Source organism: Drosophila simulans, chromosome X (genome assembly GCF_016746395.2).
Source record: "Drosophila simulans strain w501 chromosome X, Prin_Dsim_3.1, whole genome shotgun sequence".
NCBI classification, from domain to species: Eukaryota; Metazoa; Arthropoda; class Insecta; order Diptera; family Drosophilidae; genus Drosophila; species Drosophila simulans.
This window is the reverse complement of record NC_052525.2, coordinates 256,188-276,289: the sequence shown is the minus strand read 5'-3', so window position 1 is coordinate 276,289 and position 20,102 is coordinate 256,188. Positions and strand designations below refer to the sequence as shown.

At 39.4% G+C, this 20,102-nt stretch overlaps 1 protein-coding gene and 1 long non-coding RNA gene across 4 annotated transcripts in view; one reads left to right on the top strand and one right to left on the bottom strand.

Annotated features, from left to right (window-relative positions):
- LOC120285297 overlaps positions 1–20,102 on the top strand; it is a 114,505-nt gene that overhangs the window by 22,505 nt on the left and 71,898 nt on the right. Inside the window, exon 4 of one of the 3 annotated variants that reach the window (XR_005544550.2) lies at positions 12,331–12,482. The exons of the other annotated variants lie outside the window; for them this stretch is intronic. This is a non-coding gene — a long non-coding RNA (uncharacterized LOC120285297). Of the gene's footprint in view, positions 1–12,330; positions 12,483–20,102 lie in introns of those variants that run through there. 3 annotated transcript variants of the gene reach the window in all.
- LOC6724768 (achaete-scute complex protein T4) lies at positions 8,903–10,403 on the bottom strand. Its single transcript, XM_016173243.3, has one exon. The coding sequence runs from the start codon at positions 10,150–10,152 to the stop codon at positions 9,112–9,114; it is 1,041 nt and encodes a 346-aa protein (XP_016037526.1). The 5' UTR covers positions 10,153–10,403; the 3' UTR covers positions 8,903–9,111.

Sequence of the window (20,102 nt, the reverse complement as noted above, 5' to 3'; positions counted from 1 at the left end):
GAAAAAATGTTGTCGAGGTGTGAAAAATAACTGGGCAAGAGTGCGTACATGGTGGGTTAAGGGCGTCGGGGTCCATGGGGATTCAGGGTTAAGGTGGTCAGGTTATCGAAATAAGGGGCTGGAGGATAGGATGTGGTCTTTCGGTTGGGCATGCATCGAAGGTGTTGAAAGCCCTGCACTTCTAAGAAACGTTTGGCGTTTTTTTTTTTTTTTTTTTTTTTTTTTGAGATTTCGGTGGCACGATAGCCGCTACTATATATATGTATGTATATATTTTTGCACTTGTGTACGCGTAAAGGTCCCGCTTTCCAGATGATATTTGTCGATGGTGTCGAGGTGTTAAAATTACCCCAAAGGTACACAATAATTACCTTAAATTGCAAAAAAAGCGAAATAAGTTTTCAAGCGGTGTGAAACGAACGAGCAAAGGGTTGACGGTAAACTGAACCTTTGGCGGACCCTTCGTTTGAAGCGTGCCGCAGCGTTGCCAGACTTTGATCTTTGGGGTAAAAGGCAGGGTATGCAAATGGGGCGTGCGTCATCCATAAAAATTGAATGCTGTCGCCGCAATTAACGGATGGCCATGGTACCGAAGAACGGGTTCAACTGCGAGCGAAAGAGACGGTACTAAAAACGTCAGTCGAAGCTGTTTGGCCAGCGGCCGATCTATTTAATTAATTGCTAACAAGTAAAAAATGTTTAAATGGTGTATGGCGCAGTAAAGTAAAAAAAGAGGACAGGGAGCTGCATCCTTGGTGGTAGCGTTCCGGCCCGTTTTTTCCGGACCATCAAGACAAATTAGGATGGCTTTTATTATTTGAGAATTTTTTGCCTCTCTTCTAAAATCTCTGTGGAGGTAAAATACGTTAAAAGTGAACAATTTGGATTGATAAAAATCGTTACATTGATTTTTCGGGACCTAAAAGGATAAATAAAGATAGTATCTTATTATTGTCGTTGAATTCATTTAAATTGAGAAAATAACTTTATATATTTAGTCATTCCTGGTAATGATAAAATCTTGCCCGAAATTAAATATAAAATATTTTTGCAATACTGCAAAAGATAAAGTAACCCACAAGTGGCAACATTATTGCCAACGCAAATCGGTCGTGCAAATCGCCTTCATCATTGTGAAAAATGAGTTGTGAGAAGGCAATTATCATTAAAAGTAACATGACTGCCGTGCCGTGCGATGTTGTCTCCTGTTTCAGAAAAAAAAACACAGTGACTTTAAGATGCTTTCAGGGAACCCAAGAAGGATGAAAAGAATCAGTTTGATCTAACGTTAATTAATGATTAAGAGATTTACCGATCGGTAAAAAATATGCAAAGGCTGCACGGCTCCTAGCAAGCAAGAAATCCGAATGAGTTTGCGGTTCGTATATGGATGGATGACTGAAATCCCAGCGGGCGGGGAGCATACCGAAAAAAAATAAAAACAAATATACCTAAGACAAGTAGCACACGCCGACAATTCGCAGAAATCCACGAGATACAAGGTATGAGATACCTAATGGGATTATTTCTAATCTGGCACTCTCCTGTTACAATTTCGATTTCCATGGAAATGGAATTATGATTATTTTGTTTGGTGTTTTTTTTTTTTTTTTTTTTTTTTGTTGAGGCATCTCTCTATCTCTTTCTCCTGATGTAATTTTTCATGTGCAGTTTTTTCTTCTTTCGATTCTCGCTGGTCAAGACGCAATTAATCTAAATCCAATTATAAGACAAAGCGGGTCAGGCCAAGGGCCATTATCCGAAGTCAGTATATTGTCTTATCTGTATCGGTTCTCCTCTTTTTGTATCGAAATCAATACAATAAGCAGTCTTTTGTTTTGGGGCAAAAGTGGGGGAGAACAGAGACTACCTTTTAAAGGAGCGCATCACTTCCTTTCGCCGGGCCCCTAGGGAATATTTCGCCAAGATTTGGACTCTAAAGCTGAAGTAGAACGTTGCATATCGTATTACACTTCCACTGGCATTCGAATTGGGATGGGGATTGGGAATGCTTAATCGTTTTGTTGCAGCTAAGAAGATGCATGATGTGTGTAAATTGGCGTTGAACCATATTACCGCTTTACCGGCCCCCAGGATATGCGAGGAAAAGCAAATGGTCATAAAAGTGCTTGTGCTCTATGAGGTGGAAAACTTTCATTCGGATTCTGAGCATTCATTGGCAGGAAGTATTTTAGCCTATCGCTTAAATGTTGAACTTTTCCTCTGAAACACAAACAGAGCTATGAAATAGAATTGCAGATGGCTGTTAGAATGTTAGCGTATAGTTTGTGTATAGCGCCGTTACCTCAAAAGTTTCCTTTGAGCCAGCTCACACACATTCAAATACTGTGTGCACATACAAAAATAAAGTACCCCAGTGCATAGGTAGGAACTCCTGCGTATAATTTTGACTTACACCCGAAACCATGAGTATCCCGCATGATTTTTCGTGTGGGGGTAACTTTAATCTGACAGCAGCCCCAAAAGGAGTTTTGGAGGACAATGGCGTTAAATGTTACAAGCTGACAGACTTCCTGGATAAAGTCAATGAAATTTATGACATAGGACTGCATTATTACCATCACTGTATCTCTATATTATATAGATATCACCCCATGACGCCGCATTTTTCCCGAACCTGCGGTCTTAATAGCCTTTTTCATTTTCGTTTTTTATTATTATTTTTCATTTACCTTATCTACTACAGCACATCAGGGGACGGAGGTAAAAGGACGATCCAGGGATTAGAGGAGTCCTTTTATAGGAATAATAATTTCATATTTCTTTCGGGCTCTTGTATTTTGTGTTTGGTCATTGCACTTTGTGGAAATTTACACCATCCATGTATATCGGTATCCTAGGATCTTACTTCAAGGTATGAATTCCTCGTCCCTTCCAAGATATTGTTTAGTTTCTTTTTTCGTTATTTTAGAGCGTAAAGTGTTGGAACGTGTCGCTGTATTTAATTACCATTTTCGCGTCCTAAAAATCGACGTTCTGATGCATTGATGGCTAATGTAGTGACGATAAACTGGAATTAAAAAAAAAAAGTAGGTTTAAAGCGATCCAAACTTTTAAATTATTTGGAAACAAAAAGTTTGTTTTTCGTTTTCCCTGCTTGGCCCCAAGGACATGCTTTCTCTCCCAGTTTATTTTCTGTTGCCTATAGTCATTGATTCATGATTCGCAGGATCGGGCTTTTTGCGTGATCGTGGGCTATTTAAATGCCATCCTCGATTTCCTTTCAATGGACACGCGTTGCTGTCATGCGATCGCTGGCCAATTAGCCAATCCACAGAACCCCGACCAAAATAATGAGAGAAGGTAGAAGATTCATGTTTTAGTGTTGATAACTTAATTTCAGCCAAGCGATGGGCTAGTTAAAAAAAATATTAAAGGGTTTAAATAAGTGGACCTCACAGGAAAAGCGGTAAACACATTTTAATTATACACAATAGAGCTGATTAAAATGTAATTTGCAATCTCACAAGGCTTGGAATCTCGAGAGATTCTTTACTGGGAGCAGCTGACTCTTGGATAAATAAAGTCATTAAAATGGGATCGAAATTATGCTTCAATTACGTTTTTGGGTGGTCGACAGCCAACGAATTAAGGTGATTTCAATTACCTTTTGATCATGGCCATTAGCCAGGAATCAAAGGTTTGCGATCGTCTGCAAATACAATTTAGGAATATTTGGGACACATGCCAAAGAATTTATTGTTTGGGCAGGGGAAATTCGCCACGGCCATGAAAATTGCTCGCACTACTATGCCTAGAGGATACAGTAGCCAAAAAAATCGGCTACTGTGCAAAGCGAATCTCTGAACTGGACAGCTGGCCAAGGAGTAAATTCACCTCACAGATGTTTGTATTCAAAACGGAGGTGACCTTGCCACCAGAACTAAATTTTTGGCCATGAATTCTTTCATGGCTAGTCCAAATATTGACACAAATTTAAAAATAATTTTACTACAGTTGAGCGAAAATCCGTTTCGCACAGCAGGGAATGTTCGGTAGGTGGATTGTACGCCCTTATTTGATACTCACTCGATTTGTCTGGGTTTTGCACTGCCAGCTATGTACAAAATCTATTATAAATGTTTTTTATGAATGATAATTTCGCCCGCTCTCATGGGCCGAAAACATGTAATGACTGGAGCCTGATCGAAATCGTTAAAAATGGGGCAAGCACGCGAGTCTGGGGCTCAGAAAACTAAAGACTAAGGCACCTGATAATTATCAAAACCTGCCAGTTTGGTGGCCCCTGCGTTTTTCGTTTTTCCATCCGAACGAAAAGTTCGCAAGCCAGCAAAACCAACATAACAAATAAAAAAAAAAAAAAAAAATGCAAGAGATATTCTCACAAAGCTCGAAGATTGAATACCCTAAAATTAATTTTTAAAAATTATTTAAGCGTGTGCGTGTGGGTACCACATTGACTTAGAGATAAGGGCGTTACGAAAATGATGTAATTTTATGGTTCCCTAAACCTCCCGGGTTCATACTTACCATCATACCTAGAAGACTCTAGTTATACGAGTGACAATTGTTTTGTTTTAAATAAACGCAAAGCAAATACTCCTGTGTAGAGTATATCACAGTATGCCAAAGAGCAGATCTTTCTTAGAATTCTGGGAGTATCTCAGCGCAAGCGCCAGTATTTTATTTGTGCAAATTATTCAATATTGAGGTTTTTAAGACGTTTCGGTTCCCTATTGGCAAACACAGAAAATATAAAAAGGGTGTTTTGAAGAACCTGACGCACATTTGTTTGTCTAGTACCGTCATTTTTCGGATTCTCTGTTTGATTTTGTGTTCTGAGTATCTATGAGTCTGAATATTTGAGGAGTGAAAGGTTGTGTCGATATTGACACAAAAGTATCAAAACCTCTTGCAAAGCAAACTATCAGATCAAATATGCATATCAAAAGGCCTTGTTTATGTTTGCTTGGTGCAATGGTGCAATCCTTTTTTTAAACTCCCCGAAAAACCCTTGAACTCCTTCAGCATTGGATTTCGCATTTTGGCATCGGGGCTTCTTTGTACGCGTGACTTATGCGGAGATGCCGCAGCATCCTGTGCCAACGGGTAATTACAGATGATGATTTATGGCAAGCTATCCCGTCCCCACCGAAAAAAACACAAAATCATCGATCGATCAGTTCAGCTCTTTCCGCCCATTTCGGCCCCTTTTGGGCAACTGAAAACCAACCTCCATTGCAGAATCCCCTCTACCTTTGTTCTGCCCCCTTTGAATTTTATGCAAATAAAAGAGCTCAGTGAAGTGGAGCTAAGAGAAATGGAATTTTTATACGTGTTACTCATAGAGCAATGGGTATACTAAATTTGTATAAAGATATGTTAAGATTAAACATGCATTTATGTATTTTTTAAAATTTTATTGTGCTATATAAAAAAATAACTAAATGTTGTTATTTGCCATGCACTACACAATAGCTATGTAACTGGTATCGGTCAAGTCTCAAGAAATGTAGTGTATCATTTTACTCTACGTGTAATTAATTAACTTTACAAATTCGTGTTTGTTAATCGACAAATTTCACATAATGTTGTTGCGGAACTTCACTATGAGATCTGTGTGCAGATCGTCTTTTTTCTGGGTGGGCTTCGAAGAGAGAGTTCCACGTAGTTGGCCAAATATTGGAGTGTCAGCGTTGTCATGGTTTGGTGTGAATTTGTGCTCTGATCCTTTTAAGTGCTGTTGGAAATTAGGTTTAGGGAACTACTTGTCTTATGCAGGAGGGATAACCGTCCATTAGAACAGTTGTTAGTGTTTATGTAGCACACTCTAATGGGATTATTTCCAGACTATTTCTGGGATTATCGTGGGTTTAGAGACTTAATTGGGATGCCCAAGACGACGCTGGCGGTCGCAGCATAAATAATAAAATACTTGTAAAGAGGTGTTGAAGGGAGGAATTGCTTAGAGGGTGGTTACACTTATTACTGGACTATCGCAAATAGAAGGTGCTTTTGTGAGCGAAAATAAATTTTGACATGTAGACTGAGAAGTGTTACAGAATAATGAGTGAGTAAACTAAATCATTTCATTATTTAAAGCAAATAAACTGTTAAAATGTAATAAAAAGATATTTTTAATTCTTCAGTGCCTTCAGAAAAAAGGAAAAGGGTCAGTCAAATGTTGTAAAAATTATTATATTAATCCTGGAATTTTTTCAAATAAACCTGCAAAATCTTAAAGGTACAGAAATGGGGTAGGGTGATAAGTAATTGGACTCGATTTACCAATTGTCCAGGCACGCGCGCGCTTATTGTACCTCTTTTACGATCAGGTAATCCCCTATTGACCCGGCAGGTGAAATTTTAGGTTCTTCGGGATACCAGGTCAGCGAAGAAAAAAGTCAGGGCCACGGCTCTTTAAACTGGCGCAAAAAGGCTCAAGGAATTTCCCTTGTACCATAAATACGTTTTCAATGATCAAGCTGTAGACGAACAACCTCTGACAGTTTGCGGATCATCATCAAGGGAAAGGGAAACTAGGCGCCTACCTAATCCAGGGTCGGGGGAATCCAAAGCCAGGGGCAGAGTTATCACATTTGGTATGTAACTACATTTATCACGGCCTAATATGACAACTCAAATAACTTTTGCCTGTCCGAGCCGCGAGTCCTGTGAAACTGAGTCGCTGCCTTGATTTCTTCTGGGTGGATGGCCACATTTGGCTTCGCTAATTGGAACATATTTCTCCCCTTTCGGCTCCCCAGATGATGAACGTGGTACGTTTGCTTGCGATTTATGCATCCTCTCCGAAAAATAAAGATATCAGCCCAAGCATATCTTGGCGGATAGTTTTAGGTTATATGGGGCCAACAGTAAAATATATAAAAAATGTGCTAAGCATGAATATTCTTATATATACTCTGTATTTGAATTTATTGTTTTATGTGCATAGTGTTTTTTACCTGCGGTGTGGGCGATTTTCCCCCGAGGGTTGTGTATCAATAATTCATAACGCTAATTAATAACGCCCCAGTTCAAATTCGTTGCATGCGCGAGATGAAAGGCCGAAAATGCCGACATAACAGGATAATGAACTCCAAAAACGTTGGGGCTTATTGAAATTCAAATAAATCGGTAACGCTGAACGACGTTGCAAAGTTGTGCTGTTTTGATTGCCTTGTGTCCTGTTCTGTTTGATACTCTAACTTTTTGGGTATTGTAAGCCAATCGCCAATGCGAAATGGAGGACTTAAGAATCAATTTGATTGTACAAAATACATATATCACATATATCATTTGCATTGATTATATTAATGCTTCAGATAAGTTACAGCAGGTTGACCGAATAAACCTATAGTATGTTTTGAATAAGTATATAGAGTATAAGATTATACTCTATATTCCAAAATCCATCCTTGTACTTCTTATTTTGGAGTTTTCTTGTTCGCCATTCTTCGTTTTTTCTGTTGGCTATCAGGGCGTTTGCATCGCGCCTGCGGTGTAAGAATAAATGCTTCAAGTAACAACTTCTTAAAGAGCTGAATTATGAGCTTAGCTGCGACTTAAAACTGCGTCTTTAGCCATCAATCTGCCGTCCTGAGTCCTCGAAACTTTGGACGAGCCTATAATTTAGTCAAATATCTGGGGTCTGATTAATGCAGGCGGCTGGTTTTTTTTTGTGCCACAATGTTGCTGGCCTGGGCGCCGAGAAATCTATTAAACTGCGTTTTTAAATCAGAACCAAACAAGAAAAAATAACGCAGCTGAAAAAAAGGTTGCCTTTCTTTAGGTTCTTTAGGAAAGGTGAAAGTTCTTCCGGCGCTGAACGTTAAGCCTTGCCTACAGAGTCTCGCAAAAGACTATAATGGTATTCCAGAACCCATTTTCATGATTCGAAACAATTGCATTGAGTTGTCAAGTGCCAGCGTTGACATTGAAAGAAAAGATCCCATATCCCTTATCACTTCCTTTGGAGCATCCAGCGATCCTAAGGACAATGAGGTCCTTTGTCTGTGATGCCCTTTAATGTGTCAAAATATAGTCTATAGTCGCATTCTCCCATGAGTTTGTTTTTCTAATGCAACGTGATTTATTGTCTGGCCAGTGGAAGAGGTTTATTCCAACGGAGTGACATCTCAACGGTGCGTGGGAGTGAAGAACTTGGTTATTGTTTGGGGTAAGGTGTTTGCATTTCATTTTTTCCGAAGTGTAAAATGCCCAAAAGTGGATAAAATACTTTCTTGTAAGGCCATACATTTATATTGGAAATACTAGGAATTATAGTTAGGCTGAGAAAATTCAAAAGGGAAAGTCTTAAAAGTGTTGATCGGGTTAAAAATATGTTGTCTATTAAACTATGAATTATCAGTTGAAATCTAACACATAAATACGAACTCCTCTTATTGCTTTTTCGACACTTTTGTATTAAAAATAATGTTTTATGTCGTGTTGCCACGGCAGTTCCTTTTTTAACATTTAAAATCTTATCTGAATTTCATAGGCATAATTGTAAAAATTTTTACTAGTTACATTGTGGCACGTGTCACTGAGGTCGCTGTCTTACCTGCGATATTTTGAAATTTGTAGGAGCTACCTGAAGAAATAGGAAACTACTGACCTAAAACCAAAGGCTGATCTGTGTTTTGCGTTCTGTAATTAGTATTAACGATCTTCGGATGTAAGAGTGATCATATAAGTCCATTGCAAAGCAACCTCAATAGGCTGCACATGTAACGGCTGCACATGGTCCCATCCGCATTATAAATGCAAGTAGTACCCGCATGTGTTACAAACCTGATCAAAAGATGGATCCCCTTTTAGAAAAGAATTTAAATATGATTTTTCGTTTATTTTTTTCATTTTATTTTTCGACCAAAAACTAATTAACATAAAATTGTATTAGCAAAAAAATATGTTTTCGTTTCCATGCTATAATTATTTCATAAATATATAGATTTGAAACTGGTCTCGTGGTTCTTAACAATGTAAAAAAAATAGCTTAAAGTAAGAAAAAAAATTGGGGTTATGTTGTTTTTGTATTAGTGTTATTTACAATTTGAGGCACTTGGTTCAACTCAACATTGACTAGAAGAAAATAGGGCGTGGAGGTGAATTTTGAGGATTGAGTCACTGCTCCTGCCATAGAGAGATGTAGTCCAAAATCTCCTCGTCGTCGGGCGTGCAGTCCTCCTCGTCTAATTGAAAATGTTCGTATGGTTCAAATTTCAGCTGAAGTTGGGAGTGCGTGTGTAATTCGTTGTCTAGATGATCCATACGATCCAGGTGGGTGGATATTTGTTGGGGAACTCCCTCGTAGGTGCCTGAATCAAAGGACATGCTGGAGTTGAAGGATGATGTTGGCGAGTGGCAGGTTTGCTGGTTGTTGCTGGTGGATACGCATCCTGCATCTCCGCCTGTTACGGATGTGCCCACCAAGTTGGTATTTAATGAGAGGGCTGTCAGCGGCTGGTGATTGAACTGCTGCCTCTGTAGCTGCTGCTGTTGCTGCAGAGGACTGACAGTGATCGTGTTTTGATAGTAGGTATTATGCCCTGAGGAACTGCAAGTACTGCTGCTGGAACTGTGACTGCTGGACTCATCCAAACAAAGTTGAAGCTGGGTGACTGCATTGTTGGTGGCACCATTATTGCTGCCCCCATTTAGGTCATCCACCAGATCCTGAAGCCTCCGGATGTACTCGACGGCAATGCGCAGTGTATCTACTTTGGAGATCTTTTTGTGAGGTCCTCGACCACCACCCTTTGTCAAATCCGTAATTATGGATTGTGGAATATGTTGCCGCAATCTGGCGAAGCTGTTGTTCACCTGCTTCACACGATTTCGTTCGCGAGCATTGCGCCTTTGGACCGACTGGGATTGGTCTACATTATATGGAGCCGGCGAGGAACCAGGCGATAAAGATGATACTGATTCGGAGCATCTGGTCAGTGCCATACCCCTTGGTGTATACTTGCGAGTCTTAATTGGCATTGTGCCACCGGGTTGATTTTGATTGCCACCGGGAATCAATGGACTAGGGGCTGGCATTATGTGTTGATAACGAAAGATCTTCGTTGCCGAATTGATGGTCGTTGGAAACGTATCGTTGGTGGACAGCACACTCGATGACATGGTAATGCTTTTCGTTGTATTATTATTGTTTTTCATTAACACACTCGGAGCTTTCTTAAACTTTCCGGATAACGATCAACAGAAAAAAATAAATGAACAGAGTACAATGCTTGAACTTGATCGTTTGACACCTTACACAAGAATGAGTCCCTTCGTCCTAAACCCTCGCGTTATGTACCCTTTATGCAACTCTCTGCACAACACACAGGCAGAGAAACGGGCGAGAGAATCGGAGAGAAATACGAGAGAAAGAGAGAGTGAGGGCAAGAGCTACCTGCACAGGTAGGGAACTCAAAGTGAGTGAGCCACAGGTAGTCTCTCTCTCTTTCTCTTTATCAGGTACTCTACTCGAATATCCCACAGGAAAACTGTTCTCACTCAACAGTCCAAAAGAAACACTCAAATTTTAAACTCAAAATATCAGCTCGAAGTATCGAAAAACGATCAAGGGATCTGAGTGAGGGCTCTTTTTGCTACGGCACGCCAGCAATTTGATTTCTGTGTTAATTAACTTAGCAAAAGTCGCGATCGTCAATTTTATGTGCAGCTCACGCACGCTTCTATTCATTAGCGCCGGACGGATCCAAGAGATCGACAGAAGATCCTGGGATCCTCCTTATTAGCCATTCGGAGTACGCTCTCTAAAGGTGTTCAAACAATTTCACTTATTTCTCCAATTAAATGATCAAAATGCTCACAATTTTTTGTTAAGTATATCAAAGAGATGTGACACAAGTTCTAGACCGAAGTTTGCAGTGAAAACTGGGGTTCCCTGTTTGTGGCTACTTTGCTTTTTCTAGACCTACTGGGATGTTGCTTTGAATATATTAAATCGTTAAGGAATAATTTAGTTCTGGGTTTGATTTAATGTTCACACATTTGATTTTTAACGGTGCGTATACTTCTTATTTTTTCTATTACATAAAGCGGTCTAAGGTAAAGAAATATAAGACATACATGAAATTTCATACATCTTCTTTAAAGTAATAATCTGATTATTTCAGACTGTTGTAAGTGTGGCCAGTGGCCACTGTGTCGTGCTAAACGCCGACTGTAAATTGTAACTTCCGTTCTGTTCACAAAAGTCGGTTCATTTTGTCACGATCATCAATCGATGAGCGAGTGAAAAGATGCGGAATCGGCGACCAGGTGTAATATTTTTATTGTCCTCAACTCGTTCCCCTCGTTTGTTTCTGCCAACATTTTTCTTTTGCCAAATCATCAGCAGTGGCACTTCTGCACTTCCATTTGGCAAATTTTAGATCCCGGATCCGAAAATCAAAAACCGAATCCGAAACCAAAACCAAAGCGAAAACCGAAATCGGGATAACAAAAAAACCTTTTCAACCATGACCAGCAAACGGCGCTTCTCTGTGTTGTTCCTATAAATAAAATCCTTTCACCATTTCCAATACCTTTTTTGCATGCTGAACTTCGCTTGGAGTCTCCACTCTTTAGTTTTTGCATTGTAACGGAGGGATCGGTAGTTGGTTTCCATTATTTTACCATCATTAACACGATCATTGTTCTTGAGTGTTGCAGAAATTTTGGCAGCACAATGTTCTATTTAAATTTTCGCATTTTCCAAAATTCCATTGAAGCATTTTAATAAATGGTACGGGAGAAATGCTGGTGACATGCCTAGAATAGGGTTGAAGTCGTCATTAGAAACCCCACTCAGTGAACTGTGTGATCTATGGTGTATGCGGACATTTAACTGAAGTGGAATTCGTATACCCGATCCTTTTTTCCTTGAAGTGGAGAGTCATGAGCAAGGTCGGTCTAATCGCGTGTTCGGTACTATTGATTGATCATAGGACAAATTCCGGTCACCGCTTGAATGTAAATGCCACTCATACCTTGAACAGGCATTGGATTTCACCTTCAAAATCAAAGTGTTATTTGTTTTTTTTGGGAACAATCATATTATAGTACTAGTACCTAGTGTAGGAATCTTTTAATTTTGCTTGCTTTAAAATTTATAGTTAATAAAAGTTCCATTTCCCTTAGTATATAATTTTGATAATTTAATTCTATCTTTGTGGAAGTCTTTTATACCTTTATTCTTTCGGAAACTTTTTAATGATTTTTTTATTTCGAAAGACTTGTTCTCCAGAAAAACCACCAGAAAGCAAGTTAAGTAACCTTTCGATGTTGTCCCGACAACCAGTAAACATTTTTTTTCGGACTACTTTGTTTATATCCTTTTTCCAGACGTGCAACGCTTGGAGGATTTAAATGCGTAATTACTTTGATATGAAGCATAGTTCCGGACCGCGAAAACGGGAAATGGAAAGGACTCGAAAGTGCAAGCGAGATGAAGAGCGGGGCCCTTGCGATAATTGGGTAGGAGCAGGATGGAACGATGCAGGATATATAACCTACCCATTCTGTATATATATATATATATATATATATATATATATATATATATATATATATATATATAAATATGTATATATAAATATGTATATATATATATATCCTAATCGGTGGAGCGACGCGTGCGTTTTTCCAACGAAACTTGAAATGCAAAAATGAATGTTGAATCTTAATTTAAACGAGTTTTCGTAGCCAGGACCTGCAGAAGAGAGCAGGAGATCGGCGAAAAAAGAAAAAGTGAAAAAGAGTGAGAGATACAAGTATATGCATACTTGCATATAGATATTTCTGTTGTCGCGTTCATTTCTACACGTAAAAATATTATTTAATAGTTTGTATATAAGATTATTATTAGTACATTCCAAGAGTATATAGTCAAATTTCTTTTATTTAAATATTTCTATTTTAAGTAAATGTTGTTGACTTTTGTTTATCATCAAAAACTTTAGTATAAATCTAAGTGACGCTCATGGTTTAATTTTTGCGTTGTGCTCTTGATGAAGCGTAGATATATCTCTCTCTCTTTATTTAGCTCAGTCATTTTCGTAGTTAATAATTTAATTAAATGCAGGAGCATGCGCAGGAGTCGCGCACCCTCCTTTCCCCTAAGACTCGTTGGATATCTGGACCATAGCGACGCGTGGCAGGTGTATTTAGTCGAACGAATTGGATCGCGGAGGAAAGAACACTGAAGAGTATAGAAGAACAAACGTAGCAGGGCATACGGGCTTAGACAACCAACTTTATACATCGATTTCCACCATTCTCTTTCTGGTGCAGCTGAAAAATAACCGTGTGCGGCACAGGGCACAAATAAAATGAACACACGCTCATTTGTTAGGGGTTGCTTTTTCTGCACCGACATGCATTTTCGGTGCCTTAACGCCACAAAATAGGGGAGCCGAAGTTAAAGTCACTACCAAAGATACAGAAGACCGATATGGGTAAAGATGCTAAGATACAGATACCGCGGCATTGAACTTTGCTCAACCCAAAGGTTCAGCTCCAGTTCGTCATGCAAACAAAGATGTTGGGATTGTGGGCCATTTTGATTTGGCTTCCCTGCTTGGACCAACAATTGGGGAACAACAACAATTGAAAAGTTTGACGTGGCTAAAACGTTTGTATGGAAAAGCCTAGATTTTCAGCTGTTACCTTATAAAAAGGAAATTGCATTACCAAACCTTTTTTTAATTGTACTTTCGAATTCGAGAGCAAAAATTAACTTTATCATTCTTTAAAATAGTATTTGCAAAGAGTGTGGTTTTCATTTAATTTCTTATGTTAACCATTATTATTAGCAAAGGATTGCATTTTGTTCATGTGTCGAATAAGTATTTCACTTTGCCACGTTTCTGAGTCTCGTCTTTTTGCGGTCTCAAACTGGATGATCATAAACCCTGGAATAATGATAATCATGATCGAAACACGATCCGGAGGGAATGAGAGGGCGCTGAACAAAAAGGCAGTAGCACGCACCATTAGATGCGGTCAACATGAAAACATCTGCTCTTCGGTGTACTCTGTTTCAGGTCAAATAAAAAAAATATATATATATCTATGTATAAAAACATACGTATAAAGAGAAGGTACCCGTTAAGTGGTAGAGTAAAGGAATATACTAGACGTTGAGTACAGATCACCGGACCTATAAAAGCTAGGAAGTATAGAAATAGCTTTTTTTTGCCAATTTCTTTAGATTTTTCTTTTACCAGCTAAAGAACGGGTATCTGATAGCCAAAGAACTCGACTATAGCAACATGTTCTATGGTTGCATGGTCTGGTTTCACATCCCAGATCCAGATCCCCACAACATATCCCAATGTAAATTGTGCCAATTGGTCGGCATGTTTATGGCCTACACAGTTGGGCCTCAGTTAACTTTAATCAATTTTTTGTGCTACGCTTTCACGAACTGCGGGGCCGTACATCGCAGCTTAATCCGAGACTAGTGCATATAACGTTTAATTTAAAAACGCATAAAATTTTGTAACAATGTCGCAGATGATCTGCACCATTTACTTTATTGCTGTTCGGCAACCCTGACCATATTTGGCTTTCTGAACGTTTTTCCGAAACCTCTTAAACTTGACGGGGAATCCAACGGGGACTCATGGATTTTGGATCATCATATATTATATACATATATTATTATATTTGTATAATAAAGAAAATCTATGATAACCAGAATCGAGTACTTAATATACATTAAATTTACAAAGTTCTATATCATATTATTTGCAAACAATATTGAAATATAGCAAATGGAATGTGATGAACAAAATATTTCGTTTCGTTCGCACAAGTAGTGCGTAGGTATCATCAATCAGCAGCGCTATTAGAGCCAAATTTGGCACCTCAAGGCCTCTTAATTGTGCTAATCCCTTGCAAAACTCTGGAGGTGTGAAGAGCCACAAGACAAGTACAGGTGGGAAGTAAACAAAGAAGAATAACGAATGACGAAGATATTGCACTTCTCAATGGAGGAAACTGGCATCCTATTAGTGCCAGTTTTAAGCTGATTTACGCAGCACCATGTTCCAATTAAAGTTCTCGCCTGAGCCTCTTAAAAACTCATTAATCACCCGCCTAACTACGTCCACAAACGATTTTCGAACTGGTCCACAGATCGATTTCCAAATGTTGCAAAAAAGCAGACGGCCGGTAAAAAAGGTGCGAACCAATTTGCACCTCAGACGTTAAAAAGAAGGAAAGAGCCGTCGTTTGTCGAAGGGCAAACCCGAGTTAATTTCTATGAATTTCACGCCTACCAGAATCGAAATTACCCTGGGCAAGCTGCATTTGAGCCGACCGAATCTGGCGCCAAGTAAATGGATCAACCTTGGGTTTCTTTCTAGTATTTTAAAACCTAGGCTTTTCGCTCGCCTCGCTTTTATATTTTACGACTCCTGCGCTCTCGGAAACTTAATATTCAGCAGTCCAATTAAACCATTAAAATCTAGACATGCACCAATTTAGGTGGCTTCAAATTATTCAACGACCACACATTATAAATTTTAAAGCGGGCAGACCCATAAAAACCTTCTCCAATCCAAATGGAAGCAAACGAACTTTTGTCACAAGATGTCAAAGTCCAGGTGATTTACTCCGTTGCCCCAAAAGTGGCAGCAAAAACTTTAGGCACTGTCTGGTCAATGCACTGGGGAAAAAGGGAAGGACATGCACTTGATGTAAACTTCAGTGCGAATTGTGAAAAATCTAGGGAAGTTCACATAATTTTTCAAACCTAATCATGGGAGCATAAATGTGTATAATATTGTATAATCAGGTAAATGAAAAAATTTGATTTGTCCATATAAAAAGGCAAAGTAGCACGAAAAATGTTACGTTGCGAGAGTAGGCACCTTATTTTTGCAGCGTATCATCGAGTTCAAAATCCCATCGATGGGTGTCTGGTCCGTTTGATTGCCAAGAAATTAAAACGTTACGCTCGTTGACGTAATGCACAAAACGAAGTTGACATGGCAATGGGTTTTCATTTTAATGAGATGCCCCCTACCAAGTTCCCCTGGATCCTTGGGTCTCTGGAGCCATCAATCAACAATACCGAACCGAAGCGGGGAGGATCGCTGAGTCTGTTTGTAAAATTCTTGAAATTTGTACTGATGAAATTGCACAACAAATTCGCGAAGGAATTATTATACAACAAATTATGGATATGGATTATTAATGTCCGCAGGCCTTGAAAAAACAATGTAGAATCTTTCAACACCTTCACAAAGTTTATGCGGCCTGCGATCATGCACTGCCATATAATTGTTTCTGATAAGGCATTTACACTGTTTCCACTTCTTCGGAAGATTTTCATCGCAGTTCCAGTCCAAGCTTCGTGCGCTGATCGTGGAGTCTGGAGTCTGGTGATATATCTGCCATGGCTGTTTATGCGTATGAAATTAGGGAGCTACAGCTTCGTCTTTGCGATTGAGGCCAATTGGGAACCGAGAAAATAAGTACAAGTTTTTTGCAAAAGTATTACAGTTGTAAATGGAAGCTTAAATTATTACCAACCTCCTCTTATGTTTAAAATTTCTCTTGCTAAATATATCCGCTAACAATACTACTATTGCAAAACATCATATACTTTGAAAGCCAAAAAATGGTGTGGAGTGTAAGAATAAGTTATTTAGTGACCTTTGAAATTCACTATTGGGTGCCCAGTACATCTTGCACCCCACACCGTTCCCAAGGATGGGTATTCGTTTCCCTGCGTTTGGCTGCTGATTGTCATCGCCACACCATGAATTGGTTCTTTCCTGTGCTTTGCGACTCGTTATAGCCGTTACTAGTAAAGTTAAGGGGTATATTTATTTTATTTGCAGATCGAAGACACTGCCTAAAACAGTATTAGGTATGCAGAATTTTAGCATACCTCTTCTTGAGATCATTGCAAGTATTAATCGATCCCACTCTATAACCGCAAAAGATTAATTAGCGACTGATCTCGGCCTACCCAAACATTACCAAATTGGTTAATTGAGTAATGGGTATCTTGTAGTCGGAGCACACGAGCACTGCTAAGCCTTAGCATTCTGTTTTGGGTTTTGGGGAATGGGGCTTAAGTGAGGGCTACGATGGGGAATTGCTTTGTGCAATAACAAATATTTATACTTTTTGCGATAAATGTTTGCCTTGGTTAATAAAGCGATTTGTTATTTGTGTATTCGTGGTCATAATTTATAAGCCTAAATTGGATTAACGTAGGGTCACGTTGGATCCACTTTCGTGCGGAGGCGTTTGCCTTCTATGGGTAGTTTGAGTTTGGAGCTGAGTTCGCGGATTCCATCTACGGATCGGAGGCGCCGCAGGCATCAGTCTCGGAAAAGGTGTGAACAAATTGAGAACATTTCCTTTATTACTTATTTATTTGAAGCTCCCAGTTCCCGAAAAGAACAGGACGACCACGGAGCTCACTGGTTTCTGTACCTGTACAAGCCAAAGTACTTAACTGGCAACCTAATGACAACTACTTCAAACCAAAGCTCTCTTTTGACCATTGAAATAGGTAGCTAAACACTTGCGCTTTGCGCTCTGTGATTCTGCGACTAAGAAACAGGGCGATCGTTTACAGGTCACGACCGTATATTTTAAAATTATTTCCACATCGATCACCGGCAGAGACACACTATCAATGCAGGAAACTGTAGACTAGAAACTGGGGTCTGCACGGACAGAAATAAACGTGTTCATACCGTAATGACAGTTTATTTTAAGCACTGCTAATTTAGTTATTGACTTATAAATAGGTGTTTCAATAAGAAAAGCAATCGGGGTTAAAAAAATTGTGACTTACTGCTTATTTTATTCAACCGATTAATACATCTCCTTGAAACCAGCACGTAATTACTGCATCGTCTTCCTAATATTTTTTCTCTGCCTGTAGACAATGCTCCCTGTGCCATTTCATTATTATTGTAGGGCACACTCGATTGTCGACTGCCGATCGTCTGTCTGAGTTTTCTTCAGCTTAGGACCTCCGCCTCCCCGTCCTCATTTTTTGCACATTTTGATGAGGCTGCACCGCATTGGGCCGGATGTGCTGCACGCGCGGCGACTAATCTACATTTGTTTATGGATCCTGGAACTCGGAGGAGCAACAAAGTTCAGAGCGAAAGAGCGTCATAGGGAATAGCCACCGAAAATCAATTGTAACTTTTGATTTTGATGAATTGATTTTAAATTGCAAGGATTTCGATATGAGAGGTTTCAATTTTACACTTTTTATTTCCTTCTGCCATTCAAATTGATGTGGTGGACAAGGAAGCTGTCATTAGACCGCAATTAGGCAGCATTTTTTAGAACCACAGGGCGCACACTTTGGGGCGATAAGCATAGACATTATAGGCAATTTGTTGTAATTGAAAATTAAAGTGTCAGCCTGTGGCATCTAGGGAAAAAACTGGATCTTTCCCCTTAAAGACATTAAACTCCAATACCAACAAACCAAGGTTGGGTATCAAGAGTGCCCGGCATTTATGCAGTTTTGTCCTCATGACATGATCGCCGACGCGATAACGCCGGTCCTTACAAAGTGCAGATTCTGCTCTTACATTAAGCTGATATGCAAATTATGCGGCGGGCTTATTCCGGCGAAAACACCGTTCGTCGATCGCCCTTTAAATTAGCGTTAGCACAAGTATGCCAGTCTGGAGATTATCGATCGCCGCTGATCGATTCTCACCCCTGTATTTGTATTTAAAATTTATAACTTTGTACCTTTTGCCAACATTTTAATAACGTTTTGATGAATTTTATATGCACCGCTTGTCGTCGATTGCTTTTGGCGATTCGATCAGATCCAGATCGGCAGGCTTCCAAGGAGGAGGCGAGTGTCAGTTTATGGGTTTCATTAAATATTTGCCCATCGATGATTTGACCATCGAGCAAAGTGAACTCATTTATTATTGATCATCGCGATGGCATATCGCACTTGTCGGTATTTTCGTTCAAAAAACGACTTCTACATAGTCTTGATAGTCCCCGCTAGCGTCGATTGATCGTGATTATGTTGTTTTCATTTTTTTACGATTGACAATATCTCTGACTCCGCACTAATTTACGGAACACCGAATGCGAACCAATTTAATCGATTACAAGTTTCAGCAGGGGCTTTTGTCTCATCGGCTTGCTAATAAAGAACGTGATATATTGCACGCCGAAAGTTTGTATTCTGAATGAGTTTCCGATCTCCGGTGGTGGCCACTTTTGCAGAGCATCTTAATTTCAATCGCCTCGCTTATTGTTATGGCTCTGTTGTCATGTAGTGAAACAATGGGATCACCAACGGCAATATCCCAAAAATTAAATAAAAAACGGGCAGCAACAGGCACACCAACGTAGCAGCAATAATAAAATTTAAGGATCCGATCGATCGCAGGCGCATGATCTTCCAGATCTGGCGATCTTCCGTCCCTTCGATCTCTTGACATATCCGATCCGCTCGGTCCAATTATAGTGTGCGTTGTTGCAATAAATTCGTTTATCGCCGCCGCCGCAGCGGCAGCCAAAATCATTTAAAAGCGATCAGTTTAGCCTGTTTTTGCTACTTTACAGATTAAGTGATTGCCGAAAAATTGATGCATGAGTGCAGTGCGTTTCGCCAGTGGAAGTCCACGCCAGCATGATAGATTTTAAACGCATTGCGGAAGATGTTAATGAAGTGGAGCCACTCATTATTCATTTATTCTACTACTCAATAGTATTTATTTAGTATCAGTTTATTTACGTTAGTTGTACGCAGTGTTTTCAGGAATAGGAAAAAGGACCGTCGGAATCCCTTTAGACTAACAAATTAATAGAGTTATGTAATTGAAATAAAGTTTAGTCATTGTCGAGTTAAGCTCGCCAGCTTTTACATGAGTGAACTTTACGTATTAATTAAGAAATAATTTGCGTTGGTAAAATGTAAATGAAAAAAAGAGTAAAAAGGAAGGTACGGGAAGGTGCTTTTATGGGTCGCTTGTCACAACATAGCTTTTTAGTCGATCAATGCCATTTTACTTGATGTCGAAATTAATGTTGCCGTTGAGGCTGTCGTTTTCACCCAGCACTTGGTGTGCTGACTCTGAATCTTTTTGAAGCACATC

What these genes read in the sequence shown, in the direction of transcription:
- LOC6724768 (XM_016173243.3), bottom strand. Translation starts at nt 10,152, where the DNA reads ATGAAAAACAATAATAATACAACGAAAAGCATTACCATGTCATCGAGT.